The 20,058-nt window shown below is 46.8% G+C and overlaps 2 protein-coding genes across 3 annotated transcripts in view; one reads left to right on the top strand and one right to left on the bottom strand.

Annotated features, from left to right (window-relative positions):
- LOC110294411 (S-adenosyl-L-methionine-dependent tRNA 4-demethylwyosine synthase TYW1) overlaps positions 1–8,480 on the bottom strand; it is an 85,886-nt gene extending 77,406 nt beyond the window's left edge. The window contains exons 1-3 of one of the 2 annotated variants that reach the window (XM_021162631.2): positions 8,336–8,480; positions 6,826–6,956; positions 2,113–2,235 (exon numbers count right to left, since the gene is read on the bottom strand). In XM_021162631.2, coding sequence (XP_021018290.1) covers positions 2,113–2,235; positions 6,826–6,956; positions 8,336–8,339 — 258 coding nt within the window. In that variant the 5' untranslated portion in view covers positions 8,340–8,480. The remainder of the gene's footprint in view (positions 1–2,112; positions 2,236–6,825; positions 6,957–8,335) is intronic. The other variant, XM_021162632.2, reaches the window with a different exon arrangement.
- A 1,542-nt stretch (positions 8,481–10,022) lies between these two features.
- On the top strand, positions 10,023–18,837 carry Sbds (SBDS ribosome maturation factor). The gene is made up of 5 exons (XM_021162350.2): positions 10,023–10,307; positions 11,453–11,582; positions 13,775–13,975; positions 15,850–16,014; positions 18,153–18,837. Exons 1-5 carry the CDS (start codon positions 10,180–10,182, stop codon positions 18,279–18,281), a joined length of 753 nt encoding a protein of 250 aa, XP_021018009.1. The 5' UTR covers positions 10,023–10,179; the 3' UTR covers positions 18,282–18,837.
- Positions 18,838–20,058: the final 1,221 nt, after the last annotated feature.

Below are 20,058 nucleotides of genomic sequence, written 5' to 3'. Positions count from 1 at the left end.
AGATGCCTCTACAAAAGAGGCAGTAGAGCATACCAGGTGCCGATGGGCACAGTAGAAGACAGATGAGAGGAAAGGTAGAGGACGGGGCGAGGGCAGCAAGCGAGATCACTATCCACAGAGCATAGCACAAGGGTGTGTGTGAAAATGTAAGTGGCTGACCCTTGTCACTCAGCCCAAAGTCCCTAAAACCCTTGAATTCACTATCTGGCCAGTGACATGACTCACCGGAGAGCCCTTAGATGACTCTGGGACAAAGGCTGGCAACCAAGAAAACCAACCATGTGACTAGAATTTAATCACCAATGACCAACGATTAAAAGGAGATATTATGCAATTACTATGCAAGCTAGAACCTAAGAGCTACTCAGCAAACGTCATGCTCGGGCACACAGAGAATCTGAGGTCAGCCTGGGATAAAGGAAAGCCTGCCTGAAGCAAACAGTTATAAGGCTCTGAATGGGGCCAGGGACACGGCTTGGTGGGCGAGTTAAGGCTCTTGCCACCAAGCATGATGACCTGAGTCTGATCCCCAGGACCCACAGAGTAAAAAGAGAGTCAACTCCGGCAGGCTGTCCTCTGAGCTCCACGTTGAGTGCAGTGGTGAACAGTGTACATACAACACACATACGTGCTAACTTCAATAACTCACAAGCATGCAGGTGGCCACAGCTGTAACACCGCTGTCATGATCCACATTGCTGTGACTCGCTGAGGAGTCTGTGCCCACGCTGTTACATTCTTGCCCTCTTCCTAAGCAACCGATTCCCCTTAACCCTCGTGCTTAAAATCTACATAAAACTGTTTCTGGATAAACTCCAATTCTGCACCCACTGACAAAGTAATAATGATGGACTAGAGTGATGGCACACGCAGCAGTTAGGAGCAGTCTGCTCTTCCAGAGGACCTAGGTTTGAATCCCAGCAATCACGGAGGTTCACATCCACGTGTAACTCCAGTCGCAGGGGACCTGACCCCTTCTTCTGGCCCCCAAGGTGCCCTTTTGCAGGCATGCAAAGACATGCAGGCAAAACATCCACCACACAAAATACATTTTTATAAAACAACAATTACAAGGCCAGTGACTCGCTCAGCTCAGTGAGTAAAAGCACCCACTGCCAAACCTGATGCCCTGAGCTTGCCTCCCCTCCCCTATCCACACCCCGTCTTCCCTTCCCTCTAGCCACATGATGGAAGGAGAGAACTGACGCCCGCCATTTGTCCTCGGGCATCCACACGTGTGCCCACACACAGGCTCAAACACACACAAAGTAATAAAGGTTTTTAAAGGAAATAATGACGATAAAAAGTACTATTCCAAACAGACCACCTGAGACTGTCTTGAACAGAACAGCTCTTCTGTATAATGCCCACAGGAGGGCAGTAGAACCCTCTCTAGCAGCACACAAAATAATGGTTTTTATGAAAGACCCATTTTCACGTCAGTCTTACTCAGTCACTTCGTAGAGAGCACTCAACAGTTGTGACCCTCATCCCAGGGAAGCTAAGAACACATGCATCCAAGAAGAGCAGCCCGGGAAGTCTGCTCCACACATCTCCAGCTGAGTCTACCTTCCCTGCCTCTAACACACTTGCGGCACACTGACTAGATGTGTGTGAACTTGCCAGAGATAGACCCCATTGCTGACACCATCGCCATCGTTCAGTTTACACTAGTTAGTGCCTGGCACATCCAACCAACAGCTGAAAGCCACAGGCACCCCAAGGCAGCTAGAAAACCAGCACCTAAATAAATAAATAAATAGATAATAAATAAATAAATCAGGCTTGCCTCATTACCAGAGTGCTGGACAATTTTTTCTACCTTGATCGTGAGGTCCTACATGTGCGATTACAATGTCATGTGACAGTGTTGGACATGCCTTAAGTCCACGTCCTACCCCCACAGCAGAATTTCCACCCTCCAGAGGCAGACAAGGGAGAGCAGAGCCTACAGACACTGAGCCCAAGAGAAGGAAGTCATCCACCATTCCAGAACAAAGAAAGAAGGGGGAAGGGACTAGAAGGTTGACAGAACTAACTGCTCAAGAGGGTTTCTGGCATTTCCTTTAAACACTGGCAAAACAAAGGAGAGGCATGGTGCAAAGTGTTCACCTTGGCAGTGCCCGTCTGAGATCCATAGAAAATCTTCACTCCAGAAACGTGTGTCTGCTTCTTCTGAGGGGAGAGGGAGCTATCAGGAGCTCCTGGGACACTTTTCTCCTGGGAACGAGTGACCTTGAAGACGAACAGAGGAAGAGAATCCATCAAGACTCAACCTTAGGCAGAGGCAGGTGGATCTGTGAGTTCAAAGCCAGCCTCATCTACAGAGATCCAGGAATCAACCTCTCCCTCACTTTGAGCGGTACGAATATTAACACAGACTTTCTAGGTGTATACCTCGGCTCATCCTCTTAGCCTAACTTGGTCCTCAAAAGGCAGGACCCACTTCGTCCAAGTTGCATGATGCCCATGTTCTGCAGAGGAATTCTGTAGCCTCCTCTTGGCCTGTATGGAGGGCTGGTTCCAGGATAGACAAGACATACACAGCTACAGGACTTCTTTTTTTTTTTTTTTTTTTTTTGGTTTTTCAAGACAGGGTTTCTCTGTGTAGCCCTGGCTGTCCTGGCACTCACTATGTAGACCAGGCTAGCCTCGAACTCAGAAATCCGCCTGCCTCTGCCTCCCGAGTGCTGAGATTAAAGGCATGCGCCACCACGCCCGGCTTAGGACTTCTTTCTTTAGGGAGATGTATACAATGTCTACCCCTCCTTAGAGCACTCTCAAACAAACCATTCCACCATTCCATCCAAGCCCAACCTGGGCAACCTGAAAGCAGCCGCCATCACCTTAAAACTCCTACCCCAGAATGGTGGATGGCTTCCCTACAGCTGCAGAGATGGAGTCTGCTACTTAGGTAATCTCCCACGTTCTACAGACTCTAGCTCCTTCCAAGAACGAAAGGCCACAAGGGTATTAGAACAGAATTACAAGGAGTTACAGAAACAAAGAATGGAACAAAGACTGAAGGAATGACCATCCTGAGACTGCCCCACTTGGGAATCCATCCCATAAACATCCACCAAACCCAGACACTATTGAAGATGCCAACAAGATTTTGCTGACAGGAGCCTGATATAGCTGTCTCCTGAGAGGCTGTGCCAGTGCCTGGCAAATACAGAAGTGGATGCTCACAGTCATCCATTGGAGAGAGCACAGGATCCCTAATGAAGGAGCTAGAGAAAGTCCCCAGGGAGCTGAAGGGGTTTGCAGCCCTACAGGAGGAACAAAAATATGAACTAACCAGTACCCTCAGAGCTCCCTGGGGCTAAACCACCAATCAAAGTCAGCGTTCAATGGGAGGAGAGGCCCTTGGTCTTGTGAAGGTTCTATGCCCCCGTATAGGGGAATGACAGGGCCAAGAAGCAGGAGTGGGTGGGTTGGAAAGCAGGGGGGGTATAGGGGATTTTCAGAGGAAACTAGGAAAGGGGATAATATTTAAAACGTAAATAAAGAAAATATCTAATAAAAAATTCAAAAACAAACAAACAAAAAGAACAGAATTGAATATACATGGCCAAGAGGAACAAGATTGGGGAAGCAACCTGAATCTCAGCTGTGTCGCTGGACACCCCTCCTCCTGTGAGGGAGAATCAACAGTCACCAAGCCTGATCTCTTGCAGTCAGAGCAGCTCTGACAGAGACAGCTGTTATGCACAGAGGATGACAAACGAATATGTATGCACACACACATAGACCACCACCACCACCACCCCTGGTGGTGTGTGTGTGTGTGTGTGTGTGTGTGTGTGAGTATCATGTGATCACCAAGGACTGAAGAAGGTGTTGGATTCTCGGAACTGCAGGTACAGGCAGTTATAAGTCACCTGACATGGGCTGTGGGAGCAGAGCTGGGGTTCTCTGCAAGAGCACACATGGTCTTAAAAGCAGAGCCATCTCTCCACGCCCACAGTCAGCTTTTTATGTGGATTCTGGGAATTGAACTCAGGTTTGCGTGACAAGTGCTGTAACTCACTGACCTATCTCCCCAGTCCAGTTGCCAAATACCTTCTATTCTTTTGACTTAATCCTAAAAACCATGAGGATATAATGGGCAAATTGTGGATTCTTGTGTTCTGACCTTCAGTGTGTATAAAGGAAAGATTACCCTAATCCCTAAGGGCACAAAACAACTTTATTTTTCTCATATACTTATCTGTTTATCTATCCATCTATCTCTTTGTTTATTTTTATCTTTTTTCTGTTGTTGTTTGGTTTTTGTTTTCTGTTTTATTGAGGCTGGGTCTCTTTACATCGCCCTGGCTGTCCTAGAACTCACTTTATAGACCACACCAACCCCAAACTCACGGAGATCCACCAGGCTGGTCTACAGAATGAGTTCCAGGACAGCCAGGGCTATACAGAGAAACCCTATTTCAAAAAAGAAAAAAATCTTTTTGATTTTAACTTAGGCCATTATAACATAGTCTTTAAAATCTTAAGGGGAAAAAAATTAAGGCATTAAACAAAAATCTAGACCCAATGCCCCCTTGTGACCTCCAAGGGCACAGACCTACATGTGGGCAAAAGATTCATGCATGTAAAAAAAAAAATTCTGCTGGGCATGGTGGCGCACGTCTTTAATCCCAGCACTCGGGAGGCAGAGGCAGGTGGATTTCTGAGTTCGAGGCCAGCCTGGTCTACAGAGTGAGTTCCAGGACAGCCAGGGCTATACAGAGAAACCCTGTCTCAAAAAAAAAAAAAAAAAAATCTTAGAAAAAAAGAAAGATGAAGGGGAGGTGGATCAGGCAATCCAGACTGGGCTGGAGAAATGGCTCAGTGGTTAAGAGCACTGACTGCTCTTCCAAAGGTCCTGAGTTCAGTTCCTAGCAACCACATGGTGGCTCATAACCATCTGTAATGGGATCTGATGTGCTCTTCTGTTGTGTCTGAAGACAGCTACAGTGTACTCACATACATAAAATAAATAAGTCTTTTAAAAAAAAATCTAGACAAACAAAAATGTGATTTTTTTAAATTAGGTATTTTCCTCATTTACATTTCCAATGCTATCCCAAAAGTCCCCCATACCCAACCTCCCGACTCCCCTACCCACCCACTCCCACTTTTTGGCCCTGGCATTCCCCTGTACTGGAGCATATAAAGTTTGCAAGTCCAATGGGCCTCTCTTTCCAGTGATGGCTGACAAGGCCATCTTTTGATACATTTGCAGCTAGAGTCAAGAGCTCCGGGGTACTGGTTAGTTCAAAATGTTGTTCCACCTATAGGGTTGCAGATCCCTTTAACTCCTTGGGTACTTTCTCTAGCTCCTCCATTGTGGGCCCTGTGATCCATCCAATAGCTGACTGTGAGCATCCACTTCTGTTGCTAGGCCCCGGCGTAGTCTCGCAAGAGCCAGCTATATCTGGGTCCTTTCAGCAAAATCTTGCTGGTGTATGCAATGGTGTCAGCGCAAAAATGTGATTGAATACCCTGTGGGCACTAGGCATGGAGCTGCCAGCTGGTAATCTCAACACTTGGGAGGCTGAAACAGGAGGACCACCCAAGTTCAAGGCTAGTGGCTACAGTGTGCAGCCAGGGATATATAACACAGCTCTAGCTCATGCTAGGTGGGTAGGTGGGGGTACTGGCTGGTTCTGTGTGTCAAGTTGACACAGGCTGGAGTTATCACAGAGAAAGGAGCTCCAGTTGAGGAAATGCCTCCAAGATATCCAGCTGTGAGGCATTTTCTCAATTAGTGATCAAGGTGGGAGGGCCCATTATGGGTGGGACCATCCCTGGGCTGGCAGTCTTGGGTTCTATAAGAGAAAAAGCTGAGCAAACCAGGGGAAGCAAGCCATGGCTTCTGCATCTGCTCCTGCTTTCTGACCTGCTTGAGTTCCAGTACTGACTTCCTTGGTTATGAACAGCAGTATGGAAGTGTAAGCTGAATAAACCCTTTCCTCCCCAACTTGCTTCTTGGTCATGATGTTTTTGTCCAGGAATAGAAACCCTGACTAAGACAGAGTTCAGTTCCCAGCACCCCCATGGTAGTTTGCAAGCATCTGTAACTCCAAGAGACCCAATGCCCACTTGTGACCTCCAAGGGCACAGACCTACATGTGGGCAAAAGACTCATACATGTAAAAAAAAAATTCTTAGAAAAAGAGAAAGATGAAGGGGAGGTGGATCAGGCAATCCAGATCCATCAGTTGCGTGTGCGCACATACACACAGAGGACCTGAGTTCAAACCCCAGCACCCACATAAATAAAAGCTGGGTGTGCTGACACATACCTGTGATTTCAGTGCAAGGGAGGCAAGAAAGAAAGAAAGAAAGAAAGAAAGAAAGCCGGGCAGTGGTGGCACATGCCTTTAATCCCAGCACTTGGGAGGCAGAGGCAGGAAGATTTCTGAGTTCGAAGACAGCCTGGTCTACAGAGTGAGTTCCAGGGCTACACAGAGAAACCCTGTCTCGAAAAAAAGACAAAGAAAGAAAGAAAGAAAGAAAGAAAGAAAGAAAGAAAGAAAGAAAGAACAAACTGGTTCTTCACTGGCCAACGACCATGGCCCGATCTACAAACTCCAGGTTAAACGGGAGACCCCGATCACAAAATTAGATGAAGCAGCAGAGAAAATGACTCAGCTGTCCAGAGCACACACTAAGCTGTTCCCAACACCCATACCAGTTCCAACCACCTGTATCTCCTACTCCAGAAGATCCAACACCCTCTTCCATCTTCCACAGGCACTGTACACATACCCACACATGGGCTCCCTAATTAAAAATAAAACCGTTTAAGGGGAGAGGTAGAGAGAGAAGACCTACCCCAATTACCTGCTTCTTGATGATATGGACACAGATGCAAAGGGTAAGGCCCAGGGCACAGCCCATATATATGTAGAACCTGTTCATCCACAGTGACAGCAAAGGCGAGAAGTCCCACACATCCAGAGGCCCTGAGTTTAAAACCACACAGATGTAACAACACACGCGGCCACACACAAAGACGCCCATTGATGTTGTAAGAATTATGAGGCAGAGGCAGACAAATTTCTGAGTTCGAGGCCAGCCTGATCTACAGAGTGAGTTCCTGGACAGACAGGGCTATACTGAAAAACCCTGACTCCGGGAAAAAAAAAAGAATTATAAGCCAATGTCATGATCTAGGAAATGTAGATGGCTGGGTCAGTTTTTTGGTTGAAACAAAGTCTCATTTTGGAGACTGGGCCCGTCCTCAAATTTACAATCCTCTTGCCTCTGAGTACAAAATGGCACCATGTCTGACTCTTTTTTTTTGTTGTTGCTATTTTTGTTGTTCTATGACAAAGAGCCTCTCTACATAGATATGGCTGTCCTGGAACTCTCTAGGAAGACCAGGCAGACCAGGCTGGCCACCTGCCTTTGCCTCCCAAGTGTTTGGAGTAAAGGCATGTGCCACCATTAAAAAGGATTTATTTGTATTACTTTCAGTTACATGGAGGCAAGATGAGCCATAAACACAGAAGGTGAAGATTTTTTTCACAGGACTAGAAATCTGAAATTTATTGGGGTTTTTTTGTTGTTGTTTTGTTTGGTTTTTGGTTTTTTTTTTTTTTTTTTTTTGGTTTTTGGTTTTTGGTTTGGTTTGGTTTTTTCGAGACAGGGTTTCTCTGTGTAGACCAGGCTGGCCTTGTCAGAAGTCCGCCTGCCTCTGCCTCCCAAGTGCTGGGATTAAAGGCGTGCACCACCACTGCCCGGTGAAATTTATTGTTTACGGGTGCTGTTTAATCGACCCAGAAGTCCCAAAACATGGATAAGGAGTTACCCCACCCCCCGCCCCTGAGGTTAGGCCAATTTCCATCGAAACGTGTCCTTAGGCTCAGAAAGGGGAAAACCTAGTTAAGAGCTCCCAGAAGCGACAGCCTCCTGCTAATATGTGCGTTCAGTAGGCTGAGGTGGGAGGAACACCGTTAATTTTTAAAACTAACCCGGGCTACATCCGAGTTCCAGGCCAACTTAGACTACAGAGCAATTTCCTAATCCCCCTGGGTAGTGAGTTCCAGGTGAGCCTCAGCTATCCACTGAATGCCGAACTAGTTGCTATACAAGCTGAGATCCACACATAGTCTAGACGGTGAGTCCCAAATTTTCCTGAGCTTACACTGTGAGTTCTGAGTTAACTTGGGATACATAATACAGTCCTTTCAAAAGAAAAACAGAAATAAAAGGAAAGAAGAAAAAATAAGATACAATAAAAACAAACAGTAACACATCAAGTGTAGCAACCTAAGGCCCTCCGTGGAGGGGGAAGCTGTTGCCTTCTGCCCGCCCGAGACCCTGGCCAGCCCAGCCTCACCCATCCTCCGCGGAGCCCAAGCCACGCAAGTCAACCGGCAAAGGCAGAGAGAGAGGGACAGCGAACAGGAGGGTCGGGTTTACAGGGCCAGGGAAGCCATGCAGTCCGCAGACCTGCCCGCGTTGGTTGCAGGGGACAGAGGCGGGCTCAGAAGAAAAAAAAAAAGGAGCTAGTGGAAGCTCTAACTTCCTCTCTGATAGGCTCAAATAGAAAAGAGGCGGGACCAGAGAGAAGCCATCGCTTCTAACCCTGAGAAAGATGCTAGAGCACTTCCTGTACTTCTCGGATTGGCTCAGAGTGGAAAGGGGCGGGCCTGTGGGAAACCCGGTCCAGAGCGGGAGATGCAAAAGCAAGCGTGCTTCCTGCTCCACTGTATTTCTCGCATCAGCACAGAAGGAGAAAGGGCAGGGCAGAGGGCAGTACTATCAAGAAATAAGTGACAACCTGGCATACTCCTGACCATTAATCCTAGCACTCCAGAGGCACAGGCAGGCGGATCTCTGGGAGTTCCTAGTTAGAGGATAGCTTGTTCCGCCGCGTAGTGAGCTCCAGGACATACGTATGCCAGGGCTATAATGAGACCCTGCCTCAATCAATCAGTCAATAAATGAAAGAAACGAATTCAGCTTGATGACACAGACCTGTATTTCAGCGCTCTTGAGGCTGAAACAAAATGATCACGAGATTCAGGATAGCTACTATTTGGAGAAAGAGTCTCACTGTGTAGATCTGGATGGCCTGTAACTCGCCTATATAAAACAAAATGGCTTGGAATTTACAACGCAATTAGCCTGCCTCTGACTCCCAGGTGCATAGGTGACTAAGCCAAGAGAGTTTTTATTTACTTCTTTTAAAAAATTATAGCCGGGCGTGGTGGCGCACGCCTTTAATCCCAGCACTCCCGAGGCAGAGGCAGGCGGATTTCTGAGTTCAAGGCCAGCCTGGTCTACAGAGTGAGACCCAGAACAACCAGGGCTACACAGAGAAACCCTGTCTCAAAAAAAAAAAAAAAAAAAAAAGATATATATATATATGTGTGTGTGTACATATATGTGTGTATATATATACATATATGTGTATATATAATATATATCACTAACTGCTCTTCCAAAGGTCCTGAGTTCAATCCCCAGGACCACATGGTAGCTCACAACCATCTGTAATAGGATCTGATGCCCTCTTCTGGTACGTCTGAAGACAGCTACCGTGTATTCATATACATAAAATAAATAAATAAATCTTTTTTAAAAATAAATCTTAAAAAAAAAATTAGGGCTGGCGAGATTGCTCAGTGGTTAAGAGCGCCGACTACTCTTCCAAAGGCTCCGAGTTCAAATCCCAGCAACCACATGGTAGCTCACAACCATCCAACGAAATCTGATGCCCTTTTCTGGAGTATCTGAGGACAGCTACAGTGTATTTACATATAATAAATAAATAAATCAAAAAAAATTTTAAATTAAAAATGAGCGCAGCCTCTGAACTATGCAGAACTATTCAACCAAAATATCATGTTTCCACTCGGGCAATAAACATTACTCACCCATAATAAGTAAGCATAACTGGCGCCTGTAAATGACGTCATCGCCGAACGACCCGCCTTCCCTTGAGGGTGGAACTAGAGGGCGTAAAAGTCACGCCGCGCAGGCGTGGTTGCTTTCTTATCGGCTGCCTGGCTAGTGCGCCACTTGACGCATGCGCAGTAGGGCAATCGGGCGTGCGCTAGCTTCTTCCCTGGTAGGTTCCGGAAGAGCCGCGCACTCCTTGGGCGTTAAAGGTTCGCGCGCCGCAGTGTCGTTTCAGCCGAGCACTTGGCGTCCCCTCGAGATCTGTGAGCAGCCACCATGTCGATCTTCACCCCCACCAACCAGATCCGACTGACCAATGTGGCCGTGGTGCGGATGAAGCGGGGAGGGAAGCGCTTCGAAATCGCCTGCTATAAAAACAAGGTCGTCGGCTGGCGGAGTGGCGTGTGAGTAATCCTGTGCCCAGAGTTCGGGGGCCTGGCCACCCAGAGGCCTGGCCTCCCTAACCCCGGCTCCTGAGACCCACCGGTACCTTTCAGGCCTGGTTTACCCGATTCGGATTGGGTTCTGGTTTGGGATTTTGTTGGTATCATAAAAACTGCCAACTACAAACGCCTTCAGAGCCGGGTGGACTGATGGTTTAGGCCTGTAATCCCAGCGCCCAAGAGACTGAGGCAGGAGGATTGCTGCGATTTCCAGGCCAGCCTGGAACGTGTGTGTATGTGTGTGTGTGAGTGAGACCGTGACCGACCCTGTACTAATAAAACAAAACTGTGGTAAAGAGGACCCGAAATTGCAGTAGCCTCTTGGATTAAATGTTTAAATCCGGCCGGGCGGTGGTGGCGTACGCCTTTAATCCCAGCACTTGGGAGGCAGAGGCAGGCGGATTTTGAGTTCAGGGCCAACCTGGTCTACAGATTGAGTTCCAGGACAGCCAGGGCTATACAGAGAAACCCTGTCTCGAAAAAACCAAACCAAAACAAAAAAGACAGGAATCCAACATTCCAAATGCTATCTCCAAGAAAAGAAACATTATGATCATTTTCCAGTGTTAATGATCGGGAGCTAATCTTACACATACGAATCCTGAAGTTAAAACGTCACACCTCAGAATCCCGTTTCCCAAAGTGCGTAGTGTCTTCGCTACTGCCACCTAGGGACAGATATTCCAGGACAGAAGAAACACCACTCCCCACCACACCCTGAGTTTCCTTACATAAAACAATGATGTAGTTTTTCCCTCTGTGGTGAAGTGGGAGAATACAGATACTGTCCTGCGCAGGTAGTCACCAGAGAGAGAGTGGGGTGTGTGTGTGTTTGATTTCTCTAGGTTTTTTTTCCTTTAGGATTTTTTTGTTGTTGTTGTTTTGGTTTTTTGTTTTGTTTGGTTTTTTGTTTGTTTGTTTTTTGAGACTGGCCTCAAACTCCCAATTTCCCTGCCTCTGCCTCCTAAATGGTGAGTTACAGATGTGCACATCACCCCCAGCTTGCAGCACTTGCCATTTCTCTTGTTGCTATCTGTGTTTAAATGTGAGTGGATTTTCAACTATCCAGTGGATTCACGTAGGACTTTCTCTCCTGCCCTTTCAAGGGAAAAAGACCTTGATGAAGTTCTGCAGACCCATTCAGTGTTTGTAAATGTTTCCAAAGGTCAGGTTGCCAAGAAGGAAGACCTCATCAGTGCATTTGGGACAGACGACCAGACTGAAATCTGCAAGCAGGTAGGTCCTGCCAGGTGCAACCTAACAAAATCTCATGATCGTAGGCAACATCAGGACCACTGTTCTTACTCTTTTTCTTGATGAGTTTTTGTTGTCTTAGAATTTGTTGGGTGTCCCCGTAACCCCCCCCCCCCCCCCCCCGCTCCAGTTTGTTGGGCTATTTGCTATTTGGGGAGGTTTGTATAGTATTTGCTGCTATTTTTTGAGACAGAATCTCACTCTGTAGCCCAAGCTGACATCAAACTCAGGGGATAGCCATGCTGGCATGGAACTTCTGATTCCTCCAGGGTCATGCCACCTCACCCACATCCATTATAGCATGCAGTGATTAGGACCGGAATCCACTACTCTAGATACTATCACAAAGCAAAGAAACTTACCATGGTCATGTTTCTGAAATAATAATTGGGAAGCTAAGCCTACAAATACTAAAATGAGTACTACAGGTCACACACACACACAGACGCCCTCACCCACCCTCCTCGGAATCTCCACTTTTCCCCAAGTATGAATCTCCACTTTTCCCCAAGTATGCAGAGTCTTTGCTTTGGCTATTTAGGATGTAAGCCTTCACTCCCCACCACACCCTGAGTTTTCCCTACATAAAACAATGTCATGGGTTTTTTGGTTTTGGTTCTCCCCCCCGTGCCCCCCAAGATGAAGTGGGAAAATACACAGATATGGGGGCAGGGGAGCCAACACATAGTATATCACTATGTAGCTCTGACTGGTCCAAAACTCACTGTGTAGACCAAGCTGGTCTTGAACTCACAGCAATCCACCTGCCTCTGAGTTCTTTAATTAAAGTTACATACCACCATGCCCAACTTTTTTTTTTAATTTTATTTTGGTTTTTTGAGACAGAGTTTCGATGGTTCCCAGAGCATTTCTGCCAGTTTTAGGTTAAGGCTGGTGGGACCTTAAATATTCCACCAACTTGGGGTATTGAAATTTGCAGTTTCCTTTCTTTTCTTTTGTTTGGTTTTTTGAGGGTTTCTCTGTGCAGCTCTGGCTGTCCTGGAACTCACTCTGTAGACCAGGCTGGCCTCGAACTCAGAAATCTGCCTGCCTCTGCCTCCCAAGTACTGGGTTAAAGGTGTGCGCCACCACATCCGGCTGCAGTTTCCTTTCTAAGGCCTTGACATTGAACCTTTTAGCCCATCCTTAGGAAATGCATGACTGCCTGGTTCTCCATCATGGTTTTTCAAGACAGGGTTTCTCTGTGTGGCCCTGATTTTCCTAGAACTCACTCTGTAGACCAGGCTGGTCTCAAACTCAGCAATCCTCCTGCCTCTGCCTCCCGAGTGCTAAGCTTAAAGGCGTGGCCATCACCCACAGGCTCTGGTTCTCCATCTTACCAGAGAGTAGGGTAGCCATCCTGGAATATGACAAACTCCTAGATTTGTTTTTGTTTGTTCGTTCTTTTGTTTTTGGAGACAAAGTGTGCCACTATGTCCACCTTCTGCATTTTTTTTTTCAATCAGACTTTAGAAATCTCTCCTTTACCTGATTGTGCTTCCCACCCTCAACCCCAGACTCTTTTTTCTTTTTTCTTTTTTTTTTTTTTTTTTTTATTTAAAGAAAGATCTGACTACGTAGCTCTGGTTAGTCTGGAATTTGCTATGTAGACCAGGCCAGCCTCAACCTTAGAGATCTTCTAGGCTCTGCCTCCCAACACCTGGGATTAGAATTGTATGCCACCACATCTGCCTATGGGATTTTTCTGGGGGGCGGGGAGGATTCTGTCGTGGGGGTTCTGAGGATTGGACACAGGGCCTTTAGCATGCAAGGTGCACACTATCACCAACCTTCCTATTGTTGCCGCCCTTTAACACAGTCCATCATGTTGTGGTGATCCACCCCCCAACCATAAAATTATGTTGTTGCTACTTCACAACTGTAATTGTGTTCTTGTTAGGAATCATAATGTAAATATCTGATATGCAACCCCCAAAGGTGTCATGACCCATACATAGGCTGAGGACTGCTGCTCTAAATGGACTTTCTCCCTAGCCCGCAGTAAGTGGGATCACGGAACTCCTTATAAGCTGCTGCTGGATTTAGGCAGCACGTGGTTCTGCATGAGCAGCTGCAGTGGATGCCGCTCCTTTCCTCCCCACTACCTAACTCTATGCAGTAGAGCGAGATACCCAGAACTGATGAGGGCTTTCTGTATGTTCTGCCATCTTTAGATTTTGACTAAAGGAGAAGTTCAAGTGTCAGATAAAGAACGGCACACACAGCTGGAGCAGATGTTTAGGGATATTGCCACCATTGTGGCAGACAAGTGTGTGAACCCAGAAACAAAGAGACCTTACACCGTTATCCTCATCGAGAGAGCCATGAAGGACATCCACTACTCCGTGAAACCCAACAAGAGCACAAAGCAACAGGTAAGGGTTCCTTGTCGTCCTCAGGACCTAAGGCCATGGAAGTACCTGATGCGCCTGCCTCCCTGTCTCTGGTGCTGGGGTCAGAAGCACACACTTCCAGACTGCCTTGCTGTTTGTGTTTATTAACATATTTCCTACAGCTCAGCCCTGTCAGGCCAGCCATCTGCTGGCCTGGATTCCATGAGAGACTGACACCCTGGCCCAGAAAATAAAAGTCACTGGTTTTTGGGGGTTTGGGTTTGGGTTTTTTAGATTATTCAGCTCTGTAGTACTTTCACAGAGTTTACAACTTTTTCAAGTTAGAAATACTGGTACCTTCATCTTGAGGGATGTGGAGGCAAAACGGCATCCTTCACCACATAACAAATTTGAGGCAAACTTGAACTGCGCTGCATGACAAATTCTGTAAAATAAAGGCCTGGGAAGAAGGCTCAGGACAGGAGAGCACTTGCTACACAGGAACGCAGACCTAAATTTGGATATCCAGGACCTGGCTATGAATCCAAATTGGGTCCCTTGCTTCTGCACCTGTAACCCCATTGTTGTGGGGGCAGAGGCAGGAGGCTTTCTGGGAACTGCTGTTTACAGAGCAGCTCCAAATTCAGAGAGAGACCCTGTCTTGAGAAAGTACGGAAGAGGGTAATAGAAGAAGACATGGGCATATGGGTCATGTACAGACATACATGCATGCACACTCTTGCAGTTTCATATAACATGCATACTCAAAAGAAATAACAAGCCCGGCATGGTGGCGAACGCCTTTAATCCCAGCACGGCGGAGGCAGAGGCAGTTGGATTTCTGAGATCGAGGCCAGCCTGGTCTACAAAGTGAGTTCCGGGACAGCCCCCGAAGTATAGTATGGCCCATATAACTTAACAGCCTGAGCTCAGGCAGTGTCCTGACTTAGACCTGATCATGTACGTCCAGAAAAGGCCTGGCGGAAAACTGGAAGGCGTCAGAGAAGAACCTCCATACACAGAACTCTGGGCAACATCAGAACTACTCAGGTCCATTCCACAACCCAACCAGGGGCTTCTCTGTACAGGGAACAAGCACAGGAGAGTCATCAAGGGACTAATGACCTCACATCAACCACCTGTGCACTGTTCCCCTCTCCATAAACCTCAGATTCCACAAGCTCAGCCCCGCGTCTCCACCACATCCAGTGCCAGTGACGCTCCCTGCGGGTCAGTGGCAGAGGTGCCAAGGCAAAGGCCTGTGAGGACCTCAGTGTGTATCACTAGGCGTCCCTGCACTCCGAATAACTAGTTATTGGACTTTCAGGGAAGCCACTGAGTCTTTTCTACCCAATGACAGCTTCTCGGGCAGGGGTGTCCGCAGAGTGGGATGGGCCTTGCTGGACGGCTGGTGGGATGCACTGGGCCATTTTCCCAAGGGACATGTCTCTGGTCTCACCACTGTTCTAGAATTACTGTGAACTCAGCTATGGGCTCAGGTCCTCAAGGTTCATGGCGTAAAACATGGTGGGCTTAGAAGTCTTTGAGGCCAACAAAAAAACATTTTGTCTGTTCTAGAGAAGTTCACGTTTGCAAATGTACAAAATTTCCACCGCACACATTTTCTTTTAGAGAGCTGAGGACAGCCCAGATCCTAGTGCATGCTTGGTAGGTGTTTCACCACTGAACTGAGTCCCAGCCTTTAATGGTGCTTTCTGCCGAAGCAAAGAATTATTTTTTTTTCCATTTCACAAAATGAGACACTAGCTCATTTTTTAGGTATTTCTAGGATTGCTGGTACCTTGGCCGTGAAGCCGCTGCCATAAGGCAGCTATGTGGCAACTGCTTTGTTCATGTCTAACATATTAGTGCAGCACAAAAACTAAGTAACGAGCGCCCCTTGTTCTGTCTTAAAGGCTTTGGAAGTGATAAAGCAGCTGAAAGAGAAGATGAAGATAGAGCGGGCCCACATGCGATTGCGCTTTATCCTGCCTGTGAATGAAGGGAAGAAGCTGAAGGAGAAGCTGAAGCCTCTGATGAAGGTGGTGGAGAGTGAAGACTACAGCCAGCAGCTGGAGATCGTAAGCTGATGGTGGCGGGGAGCAGGTGGCACAGCCAAGAGCCCGTGATTATGACCTTAACACATTATTCTTGGCTTCCTTCTACCCAAATAGCCTCATTCCTGATCATAAGTGCTGTGTTCATTACTTTTGCGTGGCTGTGACCCAAACACTTGAGAGAGCAGATGAAAGGAAGTAATGGGGTTGGTTTTGGTTTTTTTGGTTTTTTTTTTTTTTTTGGCTCAGTCTGAGAGGGTTCAGCCCGTGACTGCCTCATGTCCTTGGACAGGACAGGAAGGAGAGCAGATAGGGAAACTGGAGAGCAGGCGTAGCTTACAGACAGGTCCCTGAGAATCCTCTCCCTCCATGGAGACCTCGGCCACTCAAGTTCCCAGGTGTGACAGGATAGCACCGCCAGCCAGGGATAAGACTTGGAACATGTGAGCCTGTTGAGGACAGTTCCTGTTTCAACCATGGAACAGTATTTAGAGGGTGTGGGCTAGGCTAACGTATCCATGTGTAAAGAGGATGGGGCAGTTAAGCATTCACAAGGTTTTCTTATTTGCCTCTTTGTCGAAGCATTCATAGCAGAATTGTGTTGGCCATATCCATTTTCTTTGAAATAATAAGATATATTTTACACTGAATCTTCTCTTATGGGCTAATAATAAAAGTGGAGCCAGATATGCACCCCTGTCATCTCAGTATTCCGGAGGCAGAGGCAGGTGAATCATGAGTTCAGCTCCATAGTAAATTTGAGACTAGCAGTTACCAGCTCTTTTTACCAGAACATGGTTTAAGCATTAGAGTGAACAGATTTGATGCTGAGCTGACTACTCTAGACAGAATCAGCTTGACCACACTGGAAACACCTGAACTTTTCAAAACCTACCATGGCTTCTCAGTATGCCTCTGGGCTGTTTCACAACTGGAGGTGACCTGTAAAAGTCTAATGCTACATTTCATCCTGGAGAGGACCATAGTTTGCTACACACACACACACACACACAACGGGGGAGGGAGAATATGGATGTCTTAGAAAGGAGTGAAGTGCTAGGGATTGAACCCAGGGTCTTTTTTCTTTTCTTTTATTAACATACATGAGTACACTGTGGCTGTCTTCAGACACACCAGAAGAGGGCATCGGATCCCATTACAGATGGTTGTGAGCCACTTGTAGTTGCTGGGAATTGAGCTCAGAACCTCTGGAAGAGCATCCAGTGCTGAGCATCTCTTCAGCCTCTGAACCCAAGGTCTTTATGCTAAGCAGTGCTCACTCTCAGTATGAGCTGCAGCACTGGCCAGGTGAGTCTTCAAGGGTGTCTTAGTCAGGGTTTTACTGCTGTGAACAGACACCATGACCAATGCAAGTCTTATAAAGAACAACATTTAGTTGAGTCTGGCTTACAGGTTCAGAGGTTCAGTCCATTATCATCAAGGTGGGAGCATGGCAGCATCCAGGCAGGCATGGTGCAGGAGGAGCAGAGAGTTCTACATCTTCATCTGAAGTCTGCTAGCAGAATACTGACTTCCGGGGGCTGGTGACATGGTTCAGTGGGTAAGAGCACCGACTGCTCTTCCAAAGGTACTGAGTTCAAATCCCAGCAACCACATGGTGGCTCACAACCACCCATAATGAGATCTGTTACCCTCTTCTGGTACATTTGAAGACAGCTACAGTGAACTTATACTAATAAATAAATCTTTGGCCGGAGCAAGTGGGGTTGGCCAGAGCAAGCAGAGGTCCTAAGTTCAATTCCCAACAATCACATGAAGGCTCACAACCATCTGTACATCTAAAGTGTGTACTCATATACATAAAATAAATAAATCTTTAAAAAAAAAAAAAAAAGAATACTGACTTCCAGGCAGCTAGGATGAGGGTCTTAAAGCCCATGCCCACAGGGACACCTTCTAATAGTGTCACTCCCCAGACTGAGCATATACAAACCGTAACACGGGATAAGTGCCTTTCCCAAAGTCCCAACAGTAGGTGCTTAGCATCGAGACAGAACCCCAGCCCCAGCCTGCTGCCCTGGCCTCCACCATGTGAGCAGCACCTAGAACACAGCCATAGATCTGCCCTGAGCATTCAAACTGGGCTTATTCTGTGCCGATGCCCATCTTCCCTTGGAAACCAGCTGTGTTACTCATTGCAGGTGTGCCTCATCGACCCAGGCTGCTTCAGAGAAATTGATGAGCTAATAAAAAAGGAAACGAAAGGCAAGGGTTCTCTGGAAGTGCTCAGTCTGAAGGACGTGGAGGAAGGAGATGAGAAGTTTGAATGACACCGCCCGGCTCCTCAGCTGGAGCACGACCGAGGACGCTTGTTCCTCACAGCAGCAGCAGCAGCTCGTTCTGTGACCTGCCAAATGCCCTGCTCACACGACGTGCCACTTTCCATCTTGTGTTAAACATTTACCCAGGTATCTGGGTATTTTTGTTGTCAATTAGGGTTTCCAGCAAAAATGAAAAATAACCCAAAATACAGAGTCCAGAACAGTTGTTCACTGCTGCGTCTGCCTTTCTAGTTCCAATGGGGACCAGAGACGGCATTGGTGGATAAGAAGGTAGAGTTAGTCCATGACAGATCATTGGAGAGGGGTCTGAATAACAAAGGGGGTACGCCTGCTGGAAAAGAAGATGGGGTGTTTGTGAATAATGAAGTGCAGGTCTGGGGTGTGAGCGTGGAGAGAACGTCCTGGTTCCCTCCCAATAGATGTATAATGACTAGGGAGAATTTGACTTTCTAATTTTCAACAAACATGGTACCAGACTGACTTCGATTATTCTTGGGAAAATATATACAGTCATTTAATACTAATTCTTAAAGGTTTATAATATATGTTAGTATAGTTAAAATTCTATGTAATCAATAAAACTTATTTTTACTAAGCTCTGGCTTGCATTTCTAGTCAGCTTCCCCTTTGCTCCGGTTTTGTATTCAGTACTTTACTCACTGCTCTGATGAAATGCCTGGAAAACCATCTCAAGGAAGGTGAGGCTTTACCACACGCAGCTCAGCATGTGAGGGGTCACAGGCCTTCAAAGCAAAGGAGGTGTGGTGGCAGAATGACAAGGCAGTTGGTCAACGTCTGCAGACCCTCAGTTTTCCTCTATTCAGTCGGGACTCCAGCCCACAGAGGCCTGTTCCCATGGTGATTAGATGGTGTTACTAACCATCACAAATAGAGGTGGGCGCAGGGAGTTACAGGTTTGGTTTGGTTTCTTTGTGGTTTGAGGGTCTTAGTCAAAGGCCTTTAATCCCAGCACTTGAGGTAGAGTCAGGTAGATTCTGAGTTAAGGCCAGCCTAGTTCCCAGCATGCTCCAGGATAAGCAGGACTACAGAGAAACCCTGTCTCAAAATTCAAACAGAAAAACATCCAAGAGTATAATGTACCTTGACAGGTTTTTGGTTTTGCTTTTAATTTATTTTCTTCCCATTAGGAGTCAATACTCCCGCCTCAGCATTCTGAATACTGGGACTATAGGCCTGTGACCAACCTGTTTTTAGAGTTTGTTCATCTACAACCAACCAACACAGCACAAGAAATTTGGTTTTCAGAGGCAAAAAGTCCAGCTTTCACAAATGAAGTGTTTCTTTTTGGGATTTGTTGTGTTGTTTTTAATAGGTTCTCAGGCTCGCAACATGACCAACAAAGGCCCAGACCCCCAGTCTAATGACCTGAGTCCTACCCCAGGGCCCACATTAGGTAGAGGGGAGCCGCTGATTTCTGCAAGTTGTCCTTCCTTCCATTTATTGCAGTAGTACCCAGGAACCCATACACCCATGGGAGGCATGTTAGCACATAGCTTTAATCTCAGCACTCAGGGGACAAGGAGAGACCCAATCTTCATTTTGGCTGCCAGCCTGATCTACTTAGAAAGCTCCAGCCAGCTGGGGCTTTATAGTGAGATGTCTCCAAAATAAATAATAAAGAAGAAAAAAAAAAAAAGATTTGCCGGGCGTGGTGGTGTACGCCTTTAATCCCAGCACTCAGGAGGCAGAGGCAGGCGGATTTCTGAGTTCAAGGCCAGCCTGGTCTACAAAGTGAGTGCCAGGA

This window comes from Mus caroli, unplaced genomic scaffold, assembly GCF_978045245.1.
Source record: "Mus caroli unplaced genomic scaffold, Mus_caroli_1 scaffold_4, whole genome shotgun sequence".
NCBI lineage: Eukaryota > Metazoa > Chordata > Mammalia > Rodentia > Muridae > Mus > Mus caroli.
This window is presented reverse-complemented; position numbering and strand designations above follow the sequence as displayed.